The following is a 27,363-nucleotide window of genomic DNA, read 5'->3' as shown; positions in this document are numbered from 1 at the left end:
AGGAAAGAAAGAACATACATAGTGAGTGACGTGGACACTAATTTATGATTAAAAAATTAAAAAAAAATAGATATTGAACTTAACACATACCTTTTCCTCTAAATCCTTTATCTGTCTTTTCTGGATATCTGTTTTGTCTTCTAAGTCACGGATTCTCTGAAGAAAGAAGAAAAAGGGAAAGCATTAATGGACAGTAAGGTGAATGAAAAGATTATTCACCCACTTAAAAGAGTCAACTTCTTATAAAGACATTAACATTAGTACTAGCAGCTGGAAATATCACATATATGTTTTTCCATACCTGTCGTTACATTTTCAATAGAAAATTGTTGCCATTGATTATATTAAAAAATATTTGCTAGCCCTCTCTACTGGGTCTACTCCTGCCCTGTGAGAGAGTTAGGGTCTCCACCCCACTGTCCTTGGGCTTGGCTGTGGGACCAGTATTGGCCAGGGGGTGTGACTTGTGGGAATGCCACATTCTAGCAGAGACAGTCGTGTGAATCAGAACCAGTGAGCAAGAAACAGACACCATTGTAAACAATCTGGACTAAGATTTCTGGCTGTCTGTTACTACAGTAAAACATGGCTGAGGCTGACTAACACAAATGGAAACAACCCTACTCTTCGTCACTAACCTCACTTTTCAACCTTATTTCATTGTTTCAGGGTGGAATTTCCTCACAAAGCACAATTGGCCAGTTCTCATAAAGCAAAGTAGAGTTCACACTTCCATAAACATTTTAAGGGGGGGGGACTGATAAATTAGGGGAAAAAAAACATAAAAATTACCCAAGTAATCCTGAAGACAAAAGAGTTCCTGGGCTATTTCTGAATTTATCTGTCAACTATACAATAAAATTCCAGTAATTTCAATAGCACAGATCTGAAATCAACATTACATAGACAATTATTTGCAAGAGGAAAGTCCTCACATTTCTACCTGGCCAGCTAAGCCGTTTATGTTGAGGGCACACGGCTCCACAGTGTAGGCGTGTTATTTCATGCCTCTCTGGGGAATAACTGGAAAATGGAGAACTGGGGTCTGGGAAGAAAACACCGGAAGTGGAATGGGATGATAAAATAAAAAGAGAGTTTTTCATGATGCAAGATGCAATGTGGAAAGAAAAAAGGGAAGCTAGATGAGAGAATACTTGAACTTGGACATCATATTTCCCTTCCTCTAAAATAGTGGTTCCAATGGGAGATGCTTTGGCCTCCCAACAGACATCTGGCAATGTCTGCTCCCCGTGAAAGTTAGTTAGGTAGCTAATTTATTTTAAAGTGTGGAATCCTGTGGTTTTAGTATATCCAATTACATGGACATTTTAAAATCCCATGTGATAACTGGTCACAATGGGGAATGGTGGTGTTGGGGTGACAAGCACCCCATGGGCAGAGGCCAAAAACATTGCTAACTGCCCCAAAATAGAAGGATAGCCCCCCACCACAAAGGATCATTGGTCCAGAATGTTAGTAGTGCAGAAACTGAGAAATCCCATTTTAAAAGAAAGGGGCTAAGGTGTGTGTAGGAGAGGATGGGGCGTTTTGGTCAGAGAGATCATCAAGGCTGACCTTGAAATGATACAACAATGAATGCAGAGGGTGTGTGTGTGTGTGTGTGTGTGTGTGTGTGTGTGTATGTGTGTGATATGTGTGCTTGTGTATATTGCATGTTCCAACACTACACAGTAAGAGAACAAAATGGCTAGACAGTTTCACCTTGAGTGCACAAGTACTTCCTTGGTATGTCTACTGGACATGGAGACAAGTGTGCATCAACATCATCAGACCCATGTGAGATTACTATAATATCTATTCAACTACCAAGTCTGTGCTTGTTGGGCAACTTCTTACACATTCACGACCATGCCAGAAGTAACAGAGAAGGCAGGTAAAACATCGATTAGTTCCTGACCTCAAGAAACTATCAGATCTGGGTGGGGGGCAACATTTAAAACACAGGGAAAAACAAATTAAGTAGAAGTAGTAATCCATGGCAAAACCATCTATAACTTCATCACCAGTCTCCAATACCTTGTACAGTGTGCAGCACAAAGAAGCTGCCTACGCCCATTTATTAAATGAGTTCGTTAAGGTACACTGTGTGATGTTTGCTTTATTTCTTTTTTCTTCCCATTCACGTGGCATCCAATCCAACAGGAAATGCTCTCAGGTTGAAAACAAATCCCTGTTCTACTTCCTTGTTATCTTTACTACTACCAAGTGCACCAAGTCCCTGCTGTCCCTCGTCAGGACTGGGACGACAGCTCGCTGCCAGCCCTTCCTGCTTCTAGTCCTGTCCAGTCTGCATCCATCTACGGCAGCCGGCGTGAACTGTTAGGATGGCAAATCATCATGGTACTCATTAAGTGAAGGGGGTGAGGAAGGGGACAAAGGGAGAGTTACCTGAGTTGTGCTCAGAATAAAACCCAAGCGCCTTCCAGGCCCTACATCATCCGGCCCCGTCTTACCTCTCCAACCTCACCCCACATCAGCGCCCCCTTGGCTCCGAGTGCTCCCGCCATACTGGTCTTCTCTGTGTGCCCTAAATACTGCAAACACCCCCAACACAGCCCCTGCTGTCCCAATCTTCTGGGACACTGGGTCTGATCCCCTGGGCTTTGGATGTCTTCAGAGAGGCCTTTCTGACCAGCTCGTCTAAAGTGGCCGATTCTACTCCTGAACTCACACACACACTGTACCATTTTCAACACAGAACTTATTGCCACTCTCTGAAATTGCCTTGGTCACTGGTGATTGGTGTAACTGCTTTTTCCTTCTTTATTGGGAGGAAAGATGAACAAAACAAAATAAACCATCTCTTTTATGAGTGAAGTATCTTAGCTGATTAAAAAAGACTTAAAAGAGATGACAAGGCTTTAACCATAAATTTAGATAATTGCTGTCTATCTTAGGAATAAGTACTTCTGTGGTTCCATGCCACAGCTCCTGATTTGTTGAAATTAATTAAATGCTTTGTAGCCTAGGAAATTTATGCAGAAGAAATGTTTATTCCCTGGTAACAGGAAAGGAGGTCTGTGGCAATGTAATGATGCCACAGAATCTACTATCAAAGGCTTTAAAAACTCTTTTCAGGGTCAAAACCTAACCCTTTATGGACTCTGAAGGGGCACTATAACAAACATGCACACATTTATCATCTCCAGAACAAATGGCTTCAGAGTTCCCTGTTAACTCGGGGAGTCTGTTAGCCCACAAAGGTCCACAAAGCTCCTGGCTACATCTGAAGTATGCTAAGTAATCAAGTTGCCCAAGCACTATTCATATTGGTGTCATAAAATAACCCCTGTTCCTTTCCCACTCTCCTTGATCTCTGATGACCACACGCTTCTTACTTCTTGTATAGCCCATCTGGATTTTGTACCAGTCACTTGTTATAACTTCTGAGTACCAAATATTATAGCCTGGCGCTTCCAATTCTGGAATTCTTATGGCATCTGCTTTTGTCCTATCTCTTACCTACCAAGGTATGACATGATGAAGAATTCTGGCTATACATTGATATTGGGTGTCTATATTGAGCCTCGCTGGTCTAGATTAATGATATAAATCACACCTGACTCAAGCTGTGTTGGACAGTATGTGTGTGGTTATGTACACTGGCCTTGGAGCCAGGCGGACCTGGGCTGGGATCCTGGTTCTGCTGCCTCCTATCGCTGTCGTCTCGGGCAAACCATTGAAACACTCTTACCTCCAATATACATCTTGGGATAATAAGGAAACGTACTTTAGTGGGCTCCTGGGAAGATTAAATGAAATGATGTCAGTGGAGCCCTTAGTTTATTCGCTGACATGGGGCAAATGCCAGGAAGTGGCCGCTTCCAAGCTTTGTTGTTGCTGCTCTTTGTTCTGGGAATAAAGAGAAAGGCCCTCGCATTCCTTCACCCATTCAGGTTACGAGGTTACAGACTGGGGTAAGCCACAGGATGAAAGCATTATTCCTGTCCTGGAGAAAGTCCCGCTCTCCTGCCTAACGGAGAATCAGGCTCCATGAGATTCAAAGGTTACTTCATGACCCAATAGTGGCAAAAACCATACCAACAGGCAATGTTTCTAAAATGTCAATTTTCATAAGCTGAATCATTGCAAAACAGTCATCCCTTATCTGAATGCCCATAGAAAACAACAGTTATTTATTTTACTTTCTGAAGATAGCTTCTGGCTCCTGGGCTTCTCTGTACCCATATTCAATACCACGGACTTAGGACGAAGTGTCATTTGCTTGGTACCAACCTTCCACGGAAGTCACTCAGTCCTCACCTGATGGGCTTGCTGTAAGAGCTCCATCCTCTCCTGAAGAATCTGACAGTCGTACTCTCTGCTCTTCCTCAGCATCTGCCGCCGCAGCTTCTCTACTGCAGTCCTCAGCTCCTCCTGCTGTTTCTCACTCAACAGTTCACCGAATTTGATGACAGTTTCTTGCTGCAGAGCATTGTACAAAGTAGCTTCTAGTTCCTGGATTCTCTGGCAAATAAAAGCAGAAAAGTCTAACTTTGGAACTTTGAATGTAAGTGTGGTGTGAGCGTGTACATACGTGTGTATGAGAAGGGATATATTATTTTAGTCTTCCAGGATCACAGCGGTAAAATAAATTTCATAGCTTATCCAGACTAACTACCCTTCTGGTAATCCCCTTTATAGGATTCCATAAGAGTTATTCAGCCAATATGATAATTTCTTGGATGATGAGAAATTTGTTCTTTTTCTTGGACAACTTTCATTTTTAGAAAGTTCCCACTTTGTTATAATAATTGTACATCCTTCTATTCTCAAGTGTAGCTGAAAATAAGTTTGTTTTCCATTTGATATCCCTTCAGATATTTAAAGACATCTGTTATAGGAGCCATACTTTTACAGAGAAATAGTGGAAAATGGTCAAAGCTGGAAAAAAAACTTGAAATTAGAGTTAAATTTCGTTGACAAATGAAATTTCAGTTTTGCCACCTCTCTTCTACATGACACACCTCTGTACCTAAGATGGCTTTCCAATCTTCATATTTTTATTAAAATAAAAATTAGGAAATTTTATCTAAAAATAGCCTAGAGTCTCTAGAATTGGTCGTTTTTTTAATTACAAATTCCCTTTTTTTAGATGAAGAATCTATTTTTCCTTATATCCAAGTGTTTTGTTTTAAAACCTGCTTCAAACATCTTTAGTCAGAATCTACAGTCCTGCTCCCTGTGACTCTGACAGGGGTAAGCGGACACACCCTGGTGAGGTGTGTCTTCCTGGGTCTTGTCCTGGACTGTGCGGATCTTATCTTTCTAAAGTGAAAGCTTCTTGTCTGAAAGAGCAGACAAGATGGGACACACAAACACAGCGCTTTATCTTTTGAAGTACCGTTAGGGGAGGCAATGACAGAGAGTAGGGAGGGACGGGAAGAAGCATTTCCCTCTTTATTCTCTAGCGACTAACTCATCCTCTCTTTACCCCATCAAGTAATGCTCAGAGCCTCTCATTCATTTTCAAGGGGGAATACCAGTTCATCTTTGTTATAAGTAGAAACTAAGAGCTTCACTGTTTTCCCAGAAATGATGCAAGCTGCTTCCAGGAAAGAAAGCATTATAAAAACCTCTACAAGCAAGTCCTTGAAATGCTCCTCTTTTAAGTTTGCTCTTTTTCTCTTGAGTCATTATTGTGAATTAATGGGGGGGTGGTAGGAGTGGGGGGAGTTCATATAGAGAGAAGAAATGCAAGCTGTCCTCCAATAGCAGGAGTTACTTGTGATGACTTTTGTACAGGGCAATGGACCGAGTGAGCTCCTTAGTCCTCCATGGGACAGAAAAGGGCGCAGCCCAGTTACTGACACGGCCTGGCCTGTGGTGGCTGGGTGAGGGCAGTTAAAGCCACAGTGTCTGCAGTCCCTTCTAAATGCCACCCACCTACCAATGTGGGCAGAGTTCTTTCACTCTCTAAGCCTCCGTGCCCTCATGTGTAATACAGAATAATGGTATCACCTATACCTCACAGGGCTGTTGTGAGAAATAAGTGAATTAAAAATGTATACAATGAACATTAAAGACTATTTCTCTATCACTCAGTTAGGCTCCCAATTGGATTTAATCCATTTGCTCTTTAATCTCCACTGCCACACAGTCTGGCTTTAATTAAAATGTTACATAATGACATGCATTTAATTTAAAAATTTAAAGGTACAATTAAATATTTATTAAGTATTATGAGAATATGGTAACAGCAGAAAGCTAGATATATTTTCTAAAATAAGAAATAGAAACCACTGAATAAATAAATAAACCATTGCATAGTGTGGTCTACTGGAGTACAGGCATGAAGAATTAAACAGGATGCTTTCCTCCACGGCACATAATGGAAAAGTTCTGTGTGTCTTGATTGCTTGCTGCACCTACCATATACGCCTGGTCGAGGGCTTGTTTTCTGTAGTCCAGCTCTTCTTCCAGATAGCCTTTGATTTTGCAGAACTGTTCCTATAAAAAAGGGCCATGTTGATAAATAGAGTCAGCTTAGTTAACCAGAAAGTGATATATAATCGTATTGATCACTGTTTTCTCTAATTCTGGTACAAGACAAATCACTAGTATTTGTTGGGTCATTGATTTTGTCTGTTTGTCTGTTAGGGAAATAGTTCAACTTCCATTGTCTTACCTAGAGAATGTGAAAATCAATGGAAAGGAGCATAAAAGACATAATGAACCATTCACACAGAGAGTTCTAAAGGGTTCGTATGCCAGTTCAAGAGCAGGTGATCAAGGATAGATTTTGACAAGATAAATGTTAGCTAAAAAGTATATCTGTGCAAATATATTATGATATTGTATTTTTGTAAGAATATTATGAAATGTAGTACAGCAGAGTTGCATAATAAAAATCTCATCCAAAGTCATCTGTGTAAGATTAGCAAACACAAAGACAGATAAGAAATTAGAGCGAGGCGGCAACGCCACCCACAACCACAGTGCAACTTAATGAGTCTCTGCTCCTGCTGCAAAGCCCGTGTGAGCTGGAGACTGAAATCTGATGTTCTCGTGCTGTCTTCAGCTTCTGTGCACATTTTGCCACTAGCATTTAAGAATGTGTCTTTGTATGTAACATAGCCCCAGACCAGTCAATTATTTCTTTGTGTGTATAACTGTCTTCAGTCCATAGCCACCTGCATGAGGAACTTTACTGGTGACTTTCCTGGTGACCTCGGAGCTCCAGTGCCTAGAATAGCACTGGGACAGGTTGACTGTGTAACTCATATTTCTGCATTTAAAGAGTTTTTAAGGTATTTTCAATACAACAGTCCTTGTTGCATCTTTGAGTTTAGAAACTAACCTCTTCATAAAATTTAAACCCTATGTCAAATATAAGCAAATGATCGATAATCTGTCACATGCTATATAAATGCAAGCTGTTCTAAGATTCCCTAATCTGATAAGAATCCCTACTTGTTTTTTAGCAGTAATAACATTAACAACAGTATAATTATAAAATTCTATTATGCATTGCTGTAAGTTAATAATGCCCAATTCCTAGGCTTGGAGATTTTGAAAAAATAATTAGTTATGGTAAAATACACACAATGTCAAGTTTACAATCTTTTAACATTATTTTTTGTTTTATTTATTTTATTTTTAGAGAGGGGAAGGAAAGGGGAAAGAGAGGGAGAGAAACATCTCACACTCTCCCATCTGGGTACCAAGCCCACAACCCAGGCATGTGTCCTGACCAGGAATTGAACCAGTGACCTTTAGGTTCATAGGCCGGCACTCAATCCACTGAACCGCACCAGCCAGGGCAAAATTTATCTTAACCATTTGTAAGTGTACAGTTCAGTAGTATTGAGTACATTCACAGTGCTGTACAACCGATCTCCTGGGCTCTCTTCATCTTGCAGAACTACAACTCTGTATCCATTAACCAACCCCCCTTTCCTTCTCCTCTGAGCCACTGATAACTCCATTGCACTTTCTGGCTCTATGAGTTTGACTGCCCTAGACACCTCATGGAAGTGGAATCATGAAGCATTTGTCTTTTGTGACTGGCTTATTTCACTTAGCATAATGTCCTCAAAGTGCATCCATGTCACAGCATGTGTCAGAATCTCCTTCCTTTTTAAAGGGCCATTAGTATCCCATTGTATGTATAACCACAGTTGCTTATCCATGCATCCATTGAGAGGTAAACGTGCATTGCTTCCACATTTAAGCTACTGTGAATAATGTTGCTTTGAACATGGGTGTGCAAATATCTCTTCGAGACTCTGCTTTCAATTGCTTTGTATATATACCCAAAGGTAATATTGCTGGATCATATGCTAATTCTACTTGGCACTTTTCTGAGCAATCACCATATTATTTTTCACAGTGGTGTACCATTTTACATTCCCATCAGTAATGCACAAGAGTTCCAATTTTTTCATATTCTTATCAACACTTGTTATTTTCTGGTGGTTTTTTTTTGGATAGTATCCATCCTAATGGGTATGAAGTGGCTTGGAGATCTTTAAAACTAGAGTTACACCCAACATTTCTGCGATTTTTGCTATAATTATACATGATAAAAACACTATTTAGCCTAAGAGAGAAAGCGTCTAACCAAAATTTCTGCAGCAATAGTTTTGGCAATATTACAAAAACACAATGTGATTGCTTTGAACAGTGCTACTTGACACTGCCGGATGCTTCTGGGAACCCCGTTCCACAGGCTGCACACCACAATGGGAAGGCTCCAGACCTTTACCGCTGCCAAATAAAACTGGCAGAAGACAGTCATTTTCCTTTGGCCTTGTCAATTTTCCCTCACTTTTATAATACCTCATCTTTCTACGCACCATGTCACTTTCCAGTTCCATCATTTTCTGGTGCAGGGCGGCCTCTGCTCCTTCGATTTGCTGGATCCACTAAACAAGACAAAAGTGTGGACATGATTCCTTGATGTGGCGTATACGGTGTTCTCTACTGACCGGCTCAGTCACTTTCCCTTGCATCTCGGAAACAGACTAAAAACTGAAGTGAAAACTTGGTGCATTCTATCTCTTAGTTCAGAAACAAGACTATATTTTTCATTCACTCATTCATTCATTCATTCATTCATTCATTCAACAAAAGTACTCATTAATGTCTTCCATGTGTCAGGCAATGTGCTAGTTGTGAGGGCAACCATCACATTTTTGTTCAACAAAACATTTTTGCCCTCATGGGAGGACACCACAAAAGGCTTTCTTAGGAAGTGACAACTACACTGGAATCTGAAGAATGAACCAGAGGTCATAAGGCAAAAATGAGGGGCAAGTTCATTGCTCCAGAAAGGATGCCCAATGCTCCATGGCTAGGGGGTGCATGACGAAAGAAAGTAAAATTAGAGAATTAGCAATTTTTCAGTATATAAAACAAGACAGCTAAGTGGTGGAGAAGAATAATTGTTGTTGAGTACAGACATTTTAATCACATAAAAAGAACTTAGAAATTTTCCCCAACACTTAAAATATATCATTCTGTTACCTGGTATCGATGTTAGCATTGATCAATACCCTGAATAGATTTGGACTGTAAATATTACAGTGTGAGCCCACCACATAGACGACTTAAAGGAACATTATTATAGTGCATCTCTACTTCGGGAGGTAACTGGGCATAATAATCAAGTGTGTGAGTTCTAGGGACAGGCTGCTTTGGGTCCAAATCCCAATTCTAGCTTTTCATGGTTTGTGGCCTTGGAAGGTTACCTGATTTCTCTAAGGCTCAACTTTCTTATCTGTAAAAAGGGAGTTAATAATAATGGAAGATGAAAAGATGCATTTCATGTCATCAGGGAGAGCACATCCCAGATACCATTCCACATGTAAATTCTTCAACAGGCATCCCTAACAGAAAGGTATTTTTCCTTTTAAAGCGTAACCACAGGCCATTTCCACATCTTGGAAAATTAGCACTAATACCCTGTGCTTTCTGACACCTGGTCTACATTAAAGTGTCCCTAGCCGTCAGCAAACAACTTGGTCCGCTTGACTCGGGATGCCAAAAAAGATAATTTCACCATTTCTTAAGTACCTTTTTACTTTATAGCTGCCCTTCCCTCTCCCTCTGCCACTTTTTTTCTTACTGTCATTGTTTTGTTTAAGTTGACTGGCTCATCTGACCTGTAGAACTCCCTCATCTCAGACTGGAGTAACATGATTGCTTGCACATGCTTTCACTTAATCTATAGCAAGTTTTATATGCATTTAGGAATTAAGGAAGCATCCAAAGGGACTTACAGAGTCTTCATTTTATCCAACCATGTACACATGACTCTCCACTATGTGCCAACTCTCAAGGCACCCTGAGCCCAGGCAGCCAGTGATCAGGCTTCTCCCCTTGCCCTTTCCTCTTCCCTCCCTCTTCCTGCCACTGACCAGGATTGGACACAAGGGGGCAGCGCACACTGCCGCTCTTCTGCCCGTCCCCAGGTCGGCCTTTCTGCGTGAGACTGGGCAAGCCACCACCACAACACAGAACCAGCTGGGAACAGTTTGTAAGCACACATCCAAGGAAGAGCCTACACAAAGAACCAGGCTCCAGTTTATCACCTCTCAATTGTTAAAAAGAAAACCATGGGCCCAAATGGCATCATTTGTGCTCAAGCCCATGACACCAAACCTCAACTTAACATCTGACCTAACTGCAGTTTCGACCGTCACCAGAAATGGAATGTTCATCGGCCAGAACGGAATTCTCTGGTCGACACCAACGAGGAAACCAGTCCACGGGCCCTTCTCCCCTCCCCGCTGGAAGAAGAGGCCGCCTGTATGATGAAAACTCTGCTGTCCCCTGTCTCCCCCCTGAAAAGGGGTCCTGGTCTAAACAAGAATCACTTATTTTCTTTAGTTAACAGCTCCCTTGCCTCACCCTTCCTCCTGTAAAACATCCCATTTTGTACAGCCCCTTCGAGGGCCCTTCTAGTTGCGAGTCAGGACGCTGTCCAATCCATGAATCACTTATGAAAGCCAATCAGATCTTCAGATTTACTCGGTTGAATTTTGCTCTAAGGACAAAATCCTTCTTTACTGGTTTCCAAGCTTGGTAGGGGTTGCTTGAATAATTTAATTTAAAAGGTTTTCCATTTTTTAAGAATTACATGTTCAAGAGACTTCAGAGCAAGAATTATCCACCCACCCCAAATCAGTGTGTAGACGTTTTGGTGTGTGTTCTCACTCTATCTGGGTTGTATCACCCTGAAAGATAAAATGTTCATTAGGTATTCACGAAGGCAAAGCCACGTGCACAGACAATGGCCTTTAACCCTGCCCTGCGCCTCAGGTGCTAAGCCAGACACGGAGACAATCTGAGCGTCTGCACAACTCATTACCTTCTCCGCCAGGGACAGCACGGTGCTGGCCTGGATAATGGCCACTTGTTCTTCGTTCCTCAAATTCTGTGAAGAAGAAAACCAGAAAATAAGCCAAAGACACTTAAGATATTTACATTATCAGAAAATATTGCCTAAGCGCCTGCCTCAGATACAACTGCCCGGAACCTTAACAAATGTCATATTTAGTAATAATTCTTAACAAAGAGTTCATTCAAAACCTTTACAAAGCATATTGTAACTTTTTTATATCCCTCTAATATTGACTTGGTTTTATGTTTCACGGTAAGTATACTACACTAATAACTATGTTATAAGAAAATCATAAGCCAAAATAAAATAAAGAGTAATCTCTGCATAACAGTTTGATGTGACTTAATTGGTATTGTTCTCTCCTTTGACAATTTGTTAAGGGAAAAAGTGGTGTGACTCCTCAACCTACATAAATCATTCATCTAATATCTCAGTGAATGATCCTCCCACTCAATTACTATGCCTTGACCCTGCCTGGAAGGTGTTTTTAGAAAGAAAAGGAATCATAGTTTCCTAGTCCATTTTTATGGGGCTGCCACCAACCCTGCTATTTAGCACCATTTGCAACTACATGACTGATTAATTTCATGCTGGATGCCTCTAAGCAACAGTTAGAAGGCAATTAGCTTTAATCACTGCAGATGTATGTGGTTGGCATTCAAATTGGAAACCTTCTCATGAACAGCATTTTACCAGTTCCCATTTCTGCCACCAGCTTCCTGAGATCCTTCCAACCCCTCAGCCACGTTGCTTGATAAACTGTTGATTCTCTTCAGGAACATACATTCTTCAGTGAACATGGCCTTCCACTGCTATTATTCTACATGTGATACACTGGCGAGTATTTCTTGCCTCTCTCTTTTGGCAAATTCCTATCCTTCCTGCACTTATTTAATTCATACTCACCCCATTATCACCCAAGATATCAAGCTGCTTTATGAGATCAGGGATGTTCACATCCTGCAAAAGCAAGGAGATAAACTCAAGTCAAAGGCGAATGCAAATGCAGCTTACCATTCTTTCCGTGCCTCAACCCTAATTTGGGGAAAACATTTTAAGTGCCTGTAATTCCTTGGGTTGTTTTCACTGTTTCCACTCTGCTTCTGATAAGGTGTGTGGACTTCAGGAAACTACTTAACCGTTCCTTCTCAAGTTTGCCAACTGCAAAATGGAGATAAGAAGGACCTCCTCCATAGGCTAATCTTGAGGATAACGAGATTATGTACAAAAGAGTCTATAGTGTATGTAGTAAAGGCTCGAATTAGCTAATTAACTTTCTTCTTCCAGTTGTCAATTTTTTTTTCAATCTTGGCAGATTTCAGGTATAAAGAAAAGCAATAGGTAATAAATAGAAATAATGAACCGACTTCATTCTAATTGACCTGACTTGGTCTATTAGAATGGTAGAGAATGGTAGAGAATGTGACTGACACATGAAAAACTGGAATGCAGTTCCATTTTTTGGAAAGAGCTGATTTTTACTATAGTCCTTGCATCAGTTTAAAGCAGGTTAACTTCCTTTGAAAGAGTTCCCCTGGATACAAATTACCTCCATGGGATTAGGTTGTTTACGATTTATCTAAAGAAAAAAAAGCATCTAAGGAAAAAATGAAGTAAAGTGCTTTTCATTTAATTGGAGTTAAATAAACAAATGGTTTTGCTTTACAAATTTTCCCGCAGCCCAGGAAGGCCAGAGGTATAAACACCCTGAAGTGGTTTAAGACGAAGTCAAGAAAGCACAATTTTACTACCTAATCCACCCCCCACCCTAACTTTTCTATCTCATGAGTATCACTTTCTCCTTTTACTTATGCTCAAATGCAGCACAGCAGACCCCACCACAGGGAAAGTCTAGCTCACCCTCAGAGGCAGAGAGAAGACAACTAACCAGAGCAGGTGTATCTGCCAGCTCAGAGTGGGAGTGGGAAGGGCCATGAGGAAGGTAAAGGAGAGGCCAGGAACAGTGGGAGGCGTCCCCACTTCAACTCTGGAATAATGTGCACGACCTGGTTTCTTTACACTGAAGGGCAATACTGATAACCAGGAGATGGAGCTGCCTCCATTCAACGTTAACACATATTTACAATGTATTCCAATATCACAAAGGATAGAATTATATTTAGTCTAACTGAACACTATGTTATAAACTTTCAAAAGAGCCATCTTCCCTAAATGAAGCAACCCTAAGAGCAGGTAGACTAGGTGACTTCAAGGTCTCTTTTAATGCTGAAATTCTAAGATTATGAATTCCACAGCACTTATAACAAACACCACCCCAGACGGACTAACAAATACATTTTAATCCGGCATACCTGAAATATGTTTACTGAAGTACTGAATTCATTTCATATTTCCTCTAGGTAACTAAGGGTAATTATCTTAATATTTTGATTTCATACCATTCTTCATGTCACTTTGTTCTGCATAATTATAGCTTCCTGTGTTCTGTGCTGTTATCACTCACACATCTGTCACACATTTATTTGACATTCTATGGATTTTCCAATAGGCATGACTAAAATTCCCATGCAGTTTGTATCAAAATGACATCCAATGACCGAAAAACAAAACAGTTGTGAGCAACCCCCGCTTTCCCAATCTCTAGTTTTTCTACTTTCCACAAACAGAAAAATTAAGCATCGGCCTACCTTGACACCTTCTTTCATGCAGTAGATCTGCAGCGCGCTCACACCGTCTGAGAATGGGTGAATTTGCAGATTGAATGGAGGGGACCGTCTTTCTCGTTCCTTGAAATACAAGGAAGGATGTAAGGGAATTTTAAAAAAAGGAACAAATGATTAAACACTAAACCAGTGGTCTGTTATTTCACAGTTTATCAGGGTGATATTTGGTAAAACAAACCAACCAACCAAAATCCCTCAGGATGTTCATGCTTAAATTGAATGGAAAGACCTGATTAGTTAACAAAGGTATGGAAGACAATTCGCAGACAGTGTCATCCACTCTTACAGACGTTTTGACCAGGGAATGTGGGAAGTGGAGTTCCACTTTAAACTATACGGATGTTTAGCTCTGGTTTCACCAACAGTGATCTTTCGACCATGAAGGTTTACAGCAGCTCACAGACTGCTGCCTATCAGTCCGCTCAAGCTTCCTGAGTGGGATGTGCGGGCTACCACAGACAACGTGTCTTCTCTGAGGCACACAACTGCTGCCTCTAGCCAGACCCAACTTGAAATGAACTCAAGAAGAAATTGCTGGCAAAATAAGAGATCTCAAATGGGAATTTTTATTACCCTTTACAGTTCAACATATAGTACGTTCATTCAGATACTGAGCCAGATTCTGCCTGATACAATCAAAATCTGGTTTGATTGATACGTTTTATTTAAAAAACAAAAACCAAAACAAAACAAAAAACTTCTGAAATAGGGTCTGCTTAACCAAATATTTCCCCAAATAAGTTACTTGCTTCTTAGCCTTTGGCATAAGTGCATTATAGACTAAAAAATGTTGACTGATCAATTCAAGAGTCTAATGATAAAAGAGTTTCATCTATTGCAATTTTGAAATACAATTCTTAAGGTGACACTTTTTTTGAGTCAGAATTCAATAAAGGATGGAAATGATTATTTAAAAGCAGTGAATCACTGATGAAGTTTGAAATCTCTTATTTAAATGATTTAAAAACTATCCATTAGTCTTGTTTACAAAGGCAGTGACAGTGTTTAAACACATGGGGGTCTCAGCAGACAATTCTGAGTTGTACCAATGCTTTGCCAGTCACTAATCACAGGACTCTGGCAAGGGAGTCACTTCAGTGGCCTCCTGCATGAAATCTCAGCTGTGGTTGTGAGGACCAGTGAGAGTATGCAGCTGAAATGCGTGATTCAGCACCTCACACAACGGACATGCTCAGTGTATGTTAACTGTTACGATTATTTAGTATCATCATTTCCTTACTTCTAGCTCTAGGTTTCGGAACTCCAGCAGCTCATTCTGGTCTCTGGCATCCTGCAGTTCCTGCTGTAGCCGGTGATTTTCTGCCTCCTGTTTTTCTATCTAATAAAGTAAATCCTCAGTTAGGTGAACACTGCCAAAACAACTATGCGAAGCAAGCATGGGTAACATTCACTTACTCAGTGAATAAATCATCTAGAGCATGAAAAAACAACTCCCAAGTACATGTGAATAAGGTAAGTCTTCAGCTTCCCTTCTCGTTATCCTTCAGTTGGGTTTTTTGGGTCATAGAGGGAAATTCTGGAGGACACACACCTCCGTTCATTGAGATGAAGTCTAGAGGCCCTGTGAAGAGTGAATCTGAGGGTACCCAGTGTGCCCTTGCTGTGGGTCAGGGACAGTGTCCTAGAACTAGATTTCATGCTTATACCTCTTCTTTCTGGAGTTACAAGTTGTTGGAAAAATACTTTAAAAAAACATCTCTAAAAATAAATAAAAATTAAAAAACAAAAACATTTCTGATCACATACAAATTTTACTGAATTCCCTCCTGAACTCTCTCTTCAAAGTGCTTTTCAACTTTCCCTTGCGGTACTTGCTGACCAGTGGTCACGTGCTGGCGCTGCACCTTGGATGGAGTTGACCACCCAACACAAACGTGCCTCGCCCTGTAGAAAGTGTCCGTGTCTGTCCACAGAGATCGACAACGTTCTGTGATCTGCAAAGGGTTTGGGACTGTCTTTGCTGTTAGCTATATGAGTGGGCCTTATGCCCAGTAACTATTTAAAATCTTAAACTTACAAATAAAAAGGAAAAAATGGGCTTTTTAGCATAGGATGAATTTGACTTGCCCAATTATACACACTTGAAGTAGCATGTTTCCCTTTATTGTCGTTTCGGTTGGTTTTTTTCTTTGCTCTTAAAATCTGAGCTCAAAATTCTGCTTTTAGCCTAAAGAAATCAAGACCAAGTGAAATCAGATGGAAGACATAATGGAAATGATTTTTTTGATGGTAAAGAGATGTAATAACACATTTTACTTGGGCATCTCTGAGACTACTAGAATCCTCTTTGTCTCGTAGCCTCCTGATATACAAACAGCACAGGAAGATAAAGATGGGAAAATACTGAGGTATCACATGACATTAACTAGTCAACTCGAGTTTTTACACTAGATTTTTGTGGTCTAGTAATTTTGAAAGTTTTTAGACGTTGAATTAGATAACAAAAAGAAATTCTACTTCCTTAGCATCTTGGATTGGGGTCAGAGATGGGATATTTGGGAAATTCCTGATTTCAGTGGTTAGTGCTAGCAATTAGATCATTGGTCTGCAGGTTGTAATTCACCGACCAGAGTCAATGTCTAATACAGTTTCTTTATGGGGCCCTGAACCTCTCTGGGAATAGAGTTCTCAGGCCTGGAAAAGCCACCTACTTTGTACACATCAGCTCTGCCTCTTGTCATGCAGAAAGTGAGATAGGGTGTCCTCACTCTGCCAGACCAGAGGGGACTCGGAACGAGTATTTGCTTTCTCTTCTCATACTTATAAGGATGTTATAATTTTCATTACTTGTCAAAGCTAGGAAATACTGTAGTAAATATGCAGTAAAAAGCTAGATAACTTTGGGTAGACCTACAGAATTATTTCCCTTATTCCAATAGGCTTTCAAATTGTTCTGTCAAGAATAATATAAGATTATTTTGTAATTTTTAATTATATTCCTTGGAAGATAAATAGCAAAGGAAAAGCCATCTTTGAACTTAAAATGATCTCTGTTATATGTCATTGCCCCAAATCAAAAACCTATTTTCAGACACCCAAAATGACACATCCACTGGGACTAAACCATGCTTTTGCAACTTGATTTGTTGAATAAAATCCTAGATGTACAGTTTTGTGCTCTGGAGGCATCTTGTAAAAAGTTCTCTTATTTAAAAAAATATATATATACACACATACACATAGCCAAGTTTAGCAAAAAGATTAAAGTGAGAACACAGTCTGTGATGGGTTGCAGCATGGCCTTGGAGTCATAATCTGTCACTTCCTTGCACAAAATAACAAGTCCTATATTGTGTGTTTTTTTGTAGATGGACAACCACATAGGATGCGTGCACGCATGGGTGTGTATATATATATGTATGTATGTACAGTATGTATACAGCATATATATATGGTTAACACATCAATAGGTTTCAGGGATCACACCCTTCTGCGTCGGCACAATGCCCAGCACAGAGCCATGCACACGTGCCACTCCACGGATGGCGATGGCGGTGACGGGGATGCGGTTGAGCACGCAGCAGGGGAGAGCGCAGCGCCAGAAAGCCTCCCCTTCCCCTAGCCCCTGTGCCACTCCTGAGAGGACCCCCTGCTGCTCCTGGATCTCTTATCATTTTCTCCTCTGCCCCACTAGGGTGTTGTGCCCGACATACCTTTTCTAAAAGCTCCTGGTTTCTCTTAATGAAAAGTTGTTTATCTTCTACCCAGTGTGAGTCCTGTTTGACAAAGAATATCGCGCAGTCAGCATTTCAGAGTGGCACGGGAGAGCCTGTGCTGTCAGACCACTTTGCCAGAGCTGTCGTCTGTCTCTTCACCCGGTTTTGTTTGCCTGCCGGCGACTGGTACACGACACCCACCCCTGCCAGCTCCTCATTCAGAGACACTGGGGCCAAAAGTTGCCAGGAAAATTGAACCCCTTTTTCCTTGTCACTCACTACCTCTACCTTTTTTCAGTCTGAATAATCCAGGACCAGCCTTTTGGGGACTCAGAAGTGACCACACAGGCAAAAAGTGACAAGGGTCAGAATGCACACAGGCTAGATACGTATGGATGGAAAACATTAAAATGCAGAACCATAAATTAAAATGCAGCGTAGAGGCAGAGGATGTAGCTGGAGGGGGGGTCTTTGTCTTAGCGGTTTGTGAGCTCTAGGCTATTTGTACAGGGCTCTTCTTCCTCTGGCATTCTCTCTCTCTTGCCCAACCTCATTCGCTGTTGTAGCTGGGTTCACGCTCTGGCCAGAAAAACACCAGGGACAGAAACATAGAGCTGAACATTCTGACACCACTCGAGAAAAGTCACTGTGAAGAGCCAAGCTGTGTCCTGGGTGCGGCCCATGCACAGGGTGATCTAGAGGAAAGTCACATGGAACAGCCAACAACCAAATGCCTACCTGCCCTTTCTGAGCCAGAGTTGCCTCCAGATCTTCAATTTTGGCTTTATACCTTAGCACCTCCGCTTGGAGCTGTTCTTGGGCCTAGTGAAATCAAAATTCCAGAACTCAGTAAGTAAAGTGGTAATTCAATATTTTCCTTCCCCTTAGCTTCCTTGATTAGACAAGGTAAAAAAAAAAAAAAACAACAGAGAGAAAAAATATTTATAACCAAAGAATTTCTTAAAACTATTTTTATGGTCTAAATTCTTGCTTAAAACTTACAGTGGCTCCCTTTGGATTCAGTGCCATTGGATTAAAATTCAAATTCTTTAGCCTGGGGCTTGAGGTTTCCCATTTTATGTCCAATCTTTTCTCACTAGTCATGAGCACCACCAAGGCTATCCCCTACCTGCTGGTGACTGCCTCCTATCTTTACGCTCTGTCACGCCCTACTTCTCTCTCGTTTGAACACGTCCCCCTGCTGAAAAGCCTTCTCCTGTTTTGCTTCTCCAAAACCTTCCCATTCTTTCAGAGCCAACTTTGTGCCCTGTATCTAAATCCAAACCTATGCATGTATGTACGCGAGTGTATATGTACCTGGCAAGTGTCGTGTGTGGGTGTATCAATAGTGCTGAACGTTGACCTTGCATGGAGCAACCCTACTTCACTTAGCCTGGTAATTTTTTCTTCGATTCTCTTGCATTCTCTCTGTATGCCATCATATTTTCTACAAAAAATTAGGTTGCTTCTTCTGTTTGTATTCTGCCCATACACATATCTTTCTCTATTCTTATCTGGATAGGTTCTATAAAGATGAATAAAGTCAGCACTGGTACATATCCTTTCTTTATTTCATATTGCTTTGAATTGTTAAATATTCTATTTACCTTGATCAGGTTAAAAAATATTCCAAGCTTAATTTGCCAAGAATTATTTTAACTTTGAATGGGGTGTTGAGTACACTCTATTTTTTTCTTATATCAAAATTTTATCTTTTGTTTTCATTGATACTATTCCATCTACATTATCTTTTTTCATTTCTTTTCTAAAAGATTCTATTTATTTATCTTTAGAGAGAGGGGAAGGTAGGAAGAAAGAGAGGGGGAGAAACATCAATGTGTGGTTGCCTCTCGTGTGCCCCCTGCTGGGGACCTGGTCAGCAACCCAGGCATGTGCCTTGACTGGGAATCAACTGGCAATCCTTCAGTTCCCAGGCCAGCACTCAATCCATGAGCCACATCAACCAGGGCTCTTTTTTCACTTCTACTTCTTTAAATTTACTCTGTTGCTCTTTTTCTCACATTTGTTTCATTTTAGACTATTTTGCTTTGACCAGTAAAGCTTTGTTTTGTTTTTTATTTTGTTTTGTTTTACTTTAATGGCCAGAGATCACACTCAACCTTTATTTACACGAGAAAAGTGAGATGAGAGGAAGAACTGGTTTCTACAGCATCACCCCTCCAAACCACAACGCACATGTTATTACTTTAACTGACAATCCTATGTTGGGAAGAATGCTTCACAAATGCTGACACAGAAAACTGCAACTATTAAGAGTTTGGGGGCCTAAAGATGAAAGCACACACACAGATACCTTTCTAATGACTACTTGCCTATGTGTTCCAAATCACAGTGGCTTTTTTAAGCACGTTTACTCACGTGTGTGTGTGCATGTATATATGCTGCCATTAAAAAATATATAACTATAATATCTATTCTTTCCCAATATACAATTAACAGCAGGCCCTCCAACACTCCTCAGAGGGTACTGCAGACCCTCTGGATAAGACGTGGGATGAAACTACTGGTGGTCACACTCCTCCTTGCCCCTCGTTAATTACTCTATGGGGCGTTAAGGCATGGTGGTTATGACTCTGAACTCAGAAAGACTAATTTCGTATCCTAGCTATAATCTAAGCTACATATTCTGATTTTAAGCAAATTAAGCTTCATTTAACTTACTATTTCTACTTCCGTAAAAAGAAGAGAATAGCATCTAATACACGGGGTTGTTTAAAGATTGCATGAGATAGGAGTAAGCGCTCAGCACAATGCCTGGAACACAGCAAGCACTAAATAAATGTTACATATTAGTATTGTGTGTGTTCACTTTTTTTGAAATAGGCTTATGAGAGGCAGCTGTGAAAAATGGAAGGAACATTTGACCCAGTGAGATTTGAGATGGAATATCAGTTTCCCATTTTGCTTTGAATGGTACCCTGCTATCCTGTGTAATCTTAGGCAATTTAGTTAACCTCTATAAGCTTCAAATTCCTATTTTATAAAATACCTGCCTTAGAGAGCTGTCACAAGGATTAAATGAGATTCTGACAGTAAAAATTCTTGGTAAGCTGTCAGTGTAATGCAGCGCACTTATTAACTAAGAACAGAAACTGGCTAATCATTGCTTTTGAAAGATAAAAGGTTTTTTTCCAAGCAAGAAACTAAAAAAAATGGATTAGCAACATTCAATATTGTCTGGCTTTGAAAATGTTAAGTTTTCAAATAGCAAGGTACTCAACTATCTAAAAGGGACAGAAGCATCGATCCACACTGGTTCTAATGTCTCCAGATCCAAGGTTTGTTGACATGAAAGACACAACAGTATAAGAGCTGCAGAGGAGAGAAGGGTCCATGAAAAGCTACCCTATTGATATTCTTATGTCCGAGATTCTTTTATGCTGTGACCACTGCATTAGAAAAGCCAATTCCAAGCACTGTCCGCAGATGCACACTGACCTTGGCCTCTCTCTCAGCGTCGATGATGCCCCCAGTCTGCTCCTGCAGGAGGGCGTATGCTCTCTGGAGGGCCTGGTATTCTTTCGTTAATTGTCGAAATCGTAGCTCAGATTCTTCAGCTGCTAAACTCTTGACGTGGAGAAGCAAACAGTCAAGAAATAATCATGTTAGTTCCAGGTCCTGTGTTCAATGTGAAATATTCCACTCTTTAAAGAGAAGTTAAAGGTTTGTTTGGTTTTGAATCCTGTGGGATGTGTTCTTAACTCTAAAGTATGGGGATGGACAAAAATTTCATACTACTTTAGGGGAGGGGGATTGGGAGGCTGGGTAAAAAAGGGGAAGGGATTGAGAAGTACAGACTGGTAGTTACAGAACAGTCATGGGATGTCAAGTACAGCACAGGGACTCTAGTTCATAATATTGGAATGACTAGGTACACTGCCAGGTGGCTGCTGGAAATATCAGGGGACACTTTGTAAAGTACGTGATGTCTAACAGTGAACACCTGAAACCAACACAAAATAATACTGATACTCTGGTTTCTCTTCAGATCATATAAATCTCTTGCCTTTTACAAAATAATATTGAAAGTAAAGTGTACTTGAAAAATAAAATTTAAAAATACTGCAATACTGTCAAGATGGACATCTCAGAAATACTTAAGTATTTATTTTAACAAAAGAAGCACTTGATTATTACCTATTTGTGCTTGGGTTACAGTGAATTTTGGATCTAAATGAGAAGAATTTATACCCTGATTACAGATCCAAATTTGAGGAAATGATATTCAGAGTTGTAGCCTCACCTTCTTTCAATACATTCATATCCAACAACTTCTTCCCCAGATAAATTGTGAAAAACACAATTTTACAATCACCAGGAAGTTCTGTGAAAAACATGCAGATGTGGGGGTTCCACCCCACAGATCCTGAGTCAGGAGCTGTGTGGCAGAGTCTGGGAGTTTTCACTGTAGGTGACATCCCCAGAGGGTTCTGATGAAGGTGGTCTACAGCACACACTGTGTTAATCATATTTACAAGCTTTTTCTTCTGAGCTTGTTTCTTGGTTCACAGGTTCCCTAGCTGAAGAATTTGGAGCAGTACTTTTTATTTTGAAAGAAGTCTTCAGCTTACAGAGCGGGACTTTAGAAAAGTTTCTAAAAGGGCTATATGACACAGGTGAGCTATTTCTAAGAGGTATCAAATCTCAAAGTCAAGTGTGGTCTCAAAGTAGGTCACTATTATGAGATCATTTTGTGCTGTTCATAGAGGAGATAAGAAATGAAATGCTCCCCCACCCCACCCCTTAAAGGAAAGAGTCGGTGACGACATCCCAAAAGCCGAGAGAGGCGGAAAGGCTTACTTCATCCAGGTCATCGTCAGGAGTGGCTGGTGTCCGGTCGGTTCTGAACGATGCCATGGATGACGTCTCCGAGTCCATGGAGTCCTCATCATAGCCGATAAATGGGTCCAAAACAGGCCTCTGATGGAGGACAAGTACACATTTACCAACACAAGTAAACTGGGAAAAGCTGGCCAGTTATCAGAGTGCTGTCGGTTGGCACACGTGCCTGTGATTGTAGATGACCTGGACCGTTTAACGCTTCTCCGATGAAATACAAATACAGATATGACCATAACAATTCCAAAAAAGTTTGACCCATATTATGCAATTTCTGATGTTTTTGGAAGGTTAATTAATATTGGCTCTCTTCATGGAAACATCATAGCCTCTTTGATAGTATTTTTATATCATGATGAGCTTGTGTAACCTACTCCTTCCGGTATTTAAAAATCATCAAAGGACTCTGAAAGTCCTAGCCTCTATGTAAAGAGGATTATCAAATCTTAAGTCTTCTCATCTAATTCCATATCCAAATCAAATGACATATCAGATAGAAATAAAAATCAAACAGATAATTTACATAAAACTTTGTGTTTTATTATTTCATAAGAGGCTACAGAATTATTGATGAATTGGGACTATCATTATCAATAATGCCATCCAAGTGAATAAGAAAAACATATTAACCGATTATAGGGTGGGTATAGATGCTAATATTATTCAGTGGGAGACGTAAAATCACGTGTCATTTATATGTTCCAGGAGCATGACTCTCCAACTGTCAGACAACCCTTTCTATGCCAAACGCTGTGGCTTCTGAACTCAGAGGGTCCTGTGAAAGCAAAACCTTTCAGGTCCAAGCTCACAGCATTTCTGGACCTCTGAGAACTGTCAAGAGAAGAGATTTTCTTTTATCAAATAAAGCCCATGGTTTGCTGAAGGTCAGGACCATCTGATTTATCACATCTCTGCAGGGAGATTTCCTGGCACGCCTCACTTCTCGCGCTGTTTGTGACAAAAGCCCGCTAACCCAGATTCCTCATTACCTTAATTGGCTTGGAGCTTCTTCTGTGCCTTCTCCTGCGGATGAGCTTTTCCCGGTCCTGGAAAACAAGTGAAAAAGACTTTCCAGATCGTGAGTTCCTACATTGTTCCCTCTAGGTTTTGTCGTTGTTTTGTTCTGCACAGACAGAGTTGTTTTTCCCCAGAGGCATTACTTATTTCGATTTAAAATAAGATTATGTTTTGTAAATTTCAGCAACTCTTGGGTGTGAAGCTTAACTACTTTCCAAGTGAGAATATTCTCCAACCTTCCCTGATCGTCTCTGTGGATCTGAGAGCCTCCCCATCAGGACGTGGACTGTGTTTCTAAATCAGAATCCTTTGTTTTACGCTTGAAGATCAAGTAGCTCTGAAAATATTTACTCTTATTCTCCCAAAGCACAATTCTTTAGTTTTCTCAGACCCAAAATTACTTTAAATTTCAGTGTTGAAAAAAATGTCACTTCACAGTAAAGTCACGCCTTATTCTTTTCATGTGATCACCTGAAAGGCACGGAGAGTTACCTGTGGCCATTCCTGGGACCTTTGTTCTCTCTCACCTGCAGCCTCTGAGGACGGGAGCAGAGCGTCCTGGCCGAAACCACGTAGGGCGGCGATTTTCAACCCTTCTCACCTCACGGCACACAGAAACTACTAAAATTCTGTGGCACACCAAAACTACATTTTTTTCTGATCTGACAAAAAAGTAGGTATAATTTTGATTCATTTACACCGAACAGCTATTTGAATCTAAGGGAAAAGAGGCAGTGCCCCTGACTCAATAGTCGTTGCATGTTTTAAAAATTCCTGGGGCACACTGGTTGACAGTTGCTGAGCTAGTAGCTTTTCAGGGGTGGAAGGAGGTGGGAGAATACTCCCTTGAAGTTTCTGGGAAACTCAAAGAATGTCTAGAAATCATGTTTTTGTGGTTCACTGTAGTGAATAGAGATACCCTGGAAATTTGGTGTTCATATACTAAGTATTTCAGGTATTTACTGTACAAATTCAAAGGCAGATAAAATAAGAGACATTTATGTCTTTGAGAGTCTGGTTGACATGCCTAAGGTGTCAAAACTTTCTAAGAAACATTTAGCTTAAACGCAGAATACTTAAACCCCAGCAAATTCCTAGACTTATGAATCTGTGAGGTTTATTGGTTCTGAAGGGTGTGGAGGTACAGGAGAGACACAGCACTTTGGAAGGCCACTCATGAAAAATAATCTGGTTTAAGCCAGTGATGTTAACATTTCTGATTTCTCACCTTTATATGTAAAAATATTTTAATCATGTAACTTCAATATATCTGAAACTTTACAAAAAGTATGCTCAGAGCACCGTCCTAATAGAGTATATGTATTATAACATGTACTCAACACAGAAAATTTTAAAAGGGTGAACCACACATAATTATAAACAAAAGTTATCATCTTTTCTTCCCTCACTGGCGATAAATCACCTTGCTCCCTCTACTCCGGAGACTATTACCTAAATCCCCCATCTCCAGCTCCTCAACTTTCTGGGTCTGGGCGTGGTCCAGAAGTGAGAGTGAAGAGATGCCGTTCGCAGTATAAAGACAAAGGGGCAAAGGGGAAGCCCAAAGGCATGAAAGGTGTTAATCCAGATGCAGACGGGAGCAATAACTGCTCTACCTGCTTCTCCGGGTACTGAAGTTACGGTCAGCGGAGCTGGACTACTTGGGATGTCACTGCTCATTCAACAAATATGTATTAAACTGCAACTAAGTGCTAGATGGGCACTGAATTAGGTGCTTGGAAACAAGACACATATAGTCCTGTTACTGTAGGTAAAATATTTTATCTCTGAGTCTCAGGATTTCGATACTGGAAGGCAATTATAGGATATACCCACACAACATACCCACACATATTGCAATGCAGTTGAAAGTTTCATGTGCTTTACAGCTATTATCTGTGTTACCAGATAAGTTAACAAATTAATTTATTATAATAACTGATGATCAGATTATAATTGAAAAGAAATAAAATAATTTAATGATACAAAGTATTTCTGGAATACAGTCTCTTGAACCTGTTTACATATTGAACACACGAACTTGGGCCTTTGAGGCTCATCTGAAATTATTAAGTGCTTCCGGTGTGTGTTGATACCTTGGCTACTTGTTCTTGGGAACAGCTGAGCATTCACAGGTTGATCAAGACCTACCCTGGTGAGCTCATCGATAATGTTCTGTTGTTCAATGACCTGAAGTTTTAGAAACTCTGTCTCTTGTTCTTCGTTAGCTTGATCGAGGTCATTCAGAGATTTTAACTTCTTCAAGGGTGGATGGGTTGTTATTTTTTCTCTCTGGATTGCAAAAGAAGAATGTACAGGTGGAGACTTAAAAAACATCAAACTTTAGTAGTTAACATAAAATATCTGTAGAAACTCTATGAGGCTCTAGCTGAATCTGAAAACTGCCCAGCTTCAATACACACACATCCCAAGTAAAACTCTCAAGGACAATACATTTTATCTGCTGTGATAAAGTAAAATCCTTGGGAAAGTCTGTTAAGGAGCGCATTAGAATATGACTTACCCACCCGTAATACAAAAGATGGAATCTATTCCCCAGCTACCATGAGAGCTCTTAGAAGATGAGGGATACCCACTGCTCAGCTCTGCAGAGAGCACCTTAGAGGAATTCTTGGAAGGAGGTGCTGTGGCTGAGAGTTATGTTGAAACCGTCCTTCCCTATCTCAGTCCTTTTGAAGAGTGTGCAGATTCCTGGAAGCACTCCTACTGTTCTGCAAATTTAGAAACCCCATAAAACCCAGAGCCAGCAACCTTTAAAGGTTCCTTGCTTACATAAGGGAAAAATCCAAGCTTTCATATGTAGCATTGTATTAAAAAAAAACAAAAACCCAGCGAAAGAGCATGAAGTCAGGTGACTGGTGTAATGTAAGAAAGGCAGCTGCAGCTTCGCCAAGTCTGGGACCCCCACCATTTCTGAGTTTTCCTTGGTAATGGCTTTCAGCTTCTCCTCCATGCGTTGCAAAGACAGCATCAGCTCGTCATTTCTCTTGGCGAGGCACTTGTTCCTTTCCAGAAGAGGTTTGCATTGTTTTTCGGTTTCCCGCACGCGTTTCAACTGAGAAGACACAAGTTACAGTTTCTTCAAATGGCTTTTCATCAAATTCTTCATAATCCTCCAATAGTCAGTTACCTTAAAGGAGGCACTGCCGAGAATCTGCTTTTGGAAATGTTCCGGAAGAGCAATCGTACTCCTTGTTCCCCTCAACTCTTCCAGCCCAAGTACCTGGCGCTGCTCAGCCCCACCCCCACCCGCCCTGGGCCTCGCCGGCTCAAACACATAAAGCAGCTCATCGGAATCACACTCACTAAAGAACACAACCAGGACCCAAATCCAAGCCTGGTTGTCCCTGGAGCTCCTTCTTTCCATCAGAAATATTGCCAAGCCCCCTGACTCACACTAAAGCTTATTTTAAAGAGAGTTTCACTGAGGAAAAAACAAAACAAAACAAACTTCTGAAACTCTATGGATATTTGTGTTTAAGAATGACTAATGCTCACCAAGCCTTGGAAAAGTATGGTACATTGTTATTACCCACAGTTAACTGTGACCACACTGTGGTTTGCCTAGCTAGTCTAAGGCAGGGTTTTCAACCTCTGCACTGCTGACATCTGGGGCCAGATTTTTCTTCTGTTCCGTGTATTGTACGATGTTTAGCAGCATCTCTGGCTCGTGCCCACTAGATGCCAGGTATTGCCAAACCCATCTCTACTTGAAAAACACTGGTCTAAGTTTATG

At 40.7% G+C, this 27,363-nt stretch overlaps 1 protein-coding gene across 3 annotated transcripts in view; it reads right to left on the bottom strand.

Moving 5' to 3' along the window:
* Nucleotides 1–27,363, bottom strand: part of JAKMIP2 (janus kinase and microtubule interacting protein 2) — a 139,288-nt gene that overhangs the window by 18,035 nt on the left and 93,890 nt on the right. For 2 of the 3 annotated variants that reach the window (XM_045827596.1, XM_045827606.1), the window contains exons 6-20: nucleotides 26,536–26,682; nucleotides 25,758–25,898; nucleotides 23,579–23,635; nucleotides 22,551–22,670; nucleotides 21,189–21,317; nucleotides 18,468–18,551; nucleotides 17,727–17,789; nucleotides 15,293–15,391; nucleotides 14,017–14,115; nucleotides 12,275–12,328; nucleotides 11,336–11,401; nucleotides 8,820–8,888; nucleotides 6,394–6,471; nucleotides 4,285–4,488; nucleotides 91–156 (exon numbers count right to left, since the gene is read on the bottom strand). In XM_045827596.1, the coding sequence (XP_045683552.1) occupies nucleotides 91–156; nucleotides 4,285–4,488; nucleotides 6,394–6,471; nucleotides 8,820–8,888; nucleotides 11,336–11,401; nucleotides 12,275–12,328; nucleotides 14,017–14,115; nucleotides 15,293–15,391; nucleotides 17,727–17,789; nucleotides 18,468–18,551; nucleotides 21,189–21,317; nucleotides 22,551–22,670; nucleotides 23,579–23,635; nucleotides 25,758–25,898; nucleotides 26,536–26,682 (1,476 nt within the window). The remainder of the gene's footprint in view (nucleotides 1–90; nucleotides 157–4,284; nucleotides 4,489–6,393; nucleotides 6,472–8,819; nucleotides 8,889–11,335; nucleotides 11,402–12,274; nucleotides 12,329–14,016; nucleotides 14,116–15,292; nucleotides 15,392–17,726; nucleotides 17,790–18,467; nucleotides 18,552–21,188; nucleotides 21,318–22,550; nucleotides 22,671–23,578; nucleotides 23,636–25,757; nucleotides 25,899–26,535; nucleotides 26,683–27,363) is intronic. The other variant, XM_045827613.1, reaches the window with a different exon arrangement.

This window comes from Phyllostomus hastatus, unplaced genomic scaffold (genome assembly GCF_019186645.2).
Source record: "Phyllostomus hastatus isolate PE091 unplaced genomic scaffold, TTU_PhHast_1.1 phas_contig_150, whole genome shotgun sequence".
In the NCBI taxonomy this organism is placed as follows: domain Eukaryota; kingdom Metazoa; phylum Chordata; class Mammalia; order Chiroptera; family Phyllostomidae; genus Phyllostomus; species Phyllostomus hastatus.
Note: the sequence above shows the minus strand (reverse complement) of the source record. Positions and strands in the feature narration are given on the sequence as shown.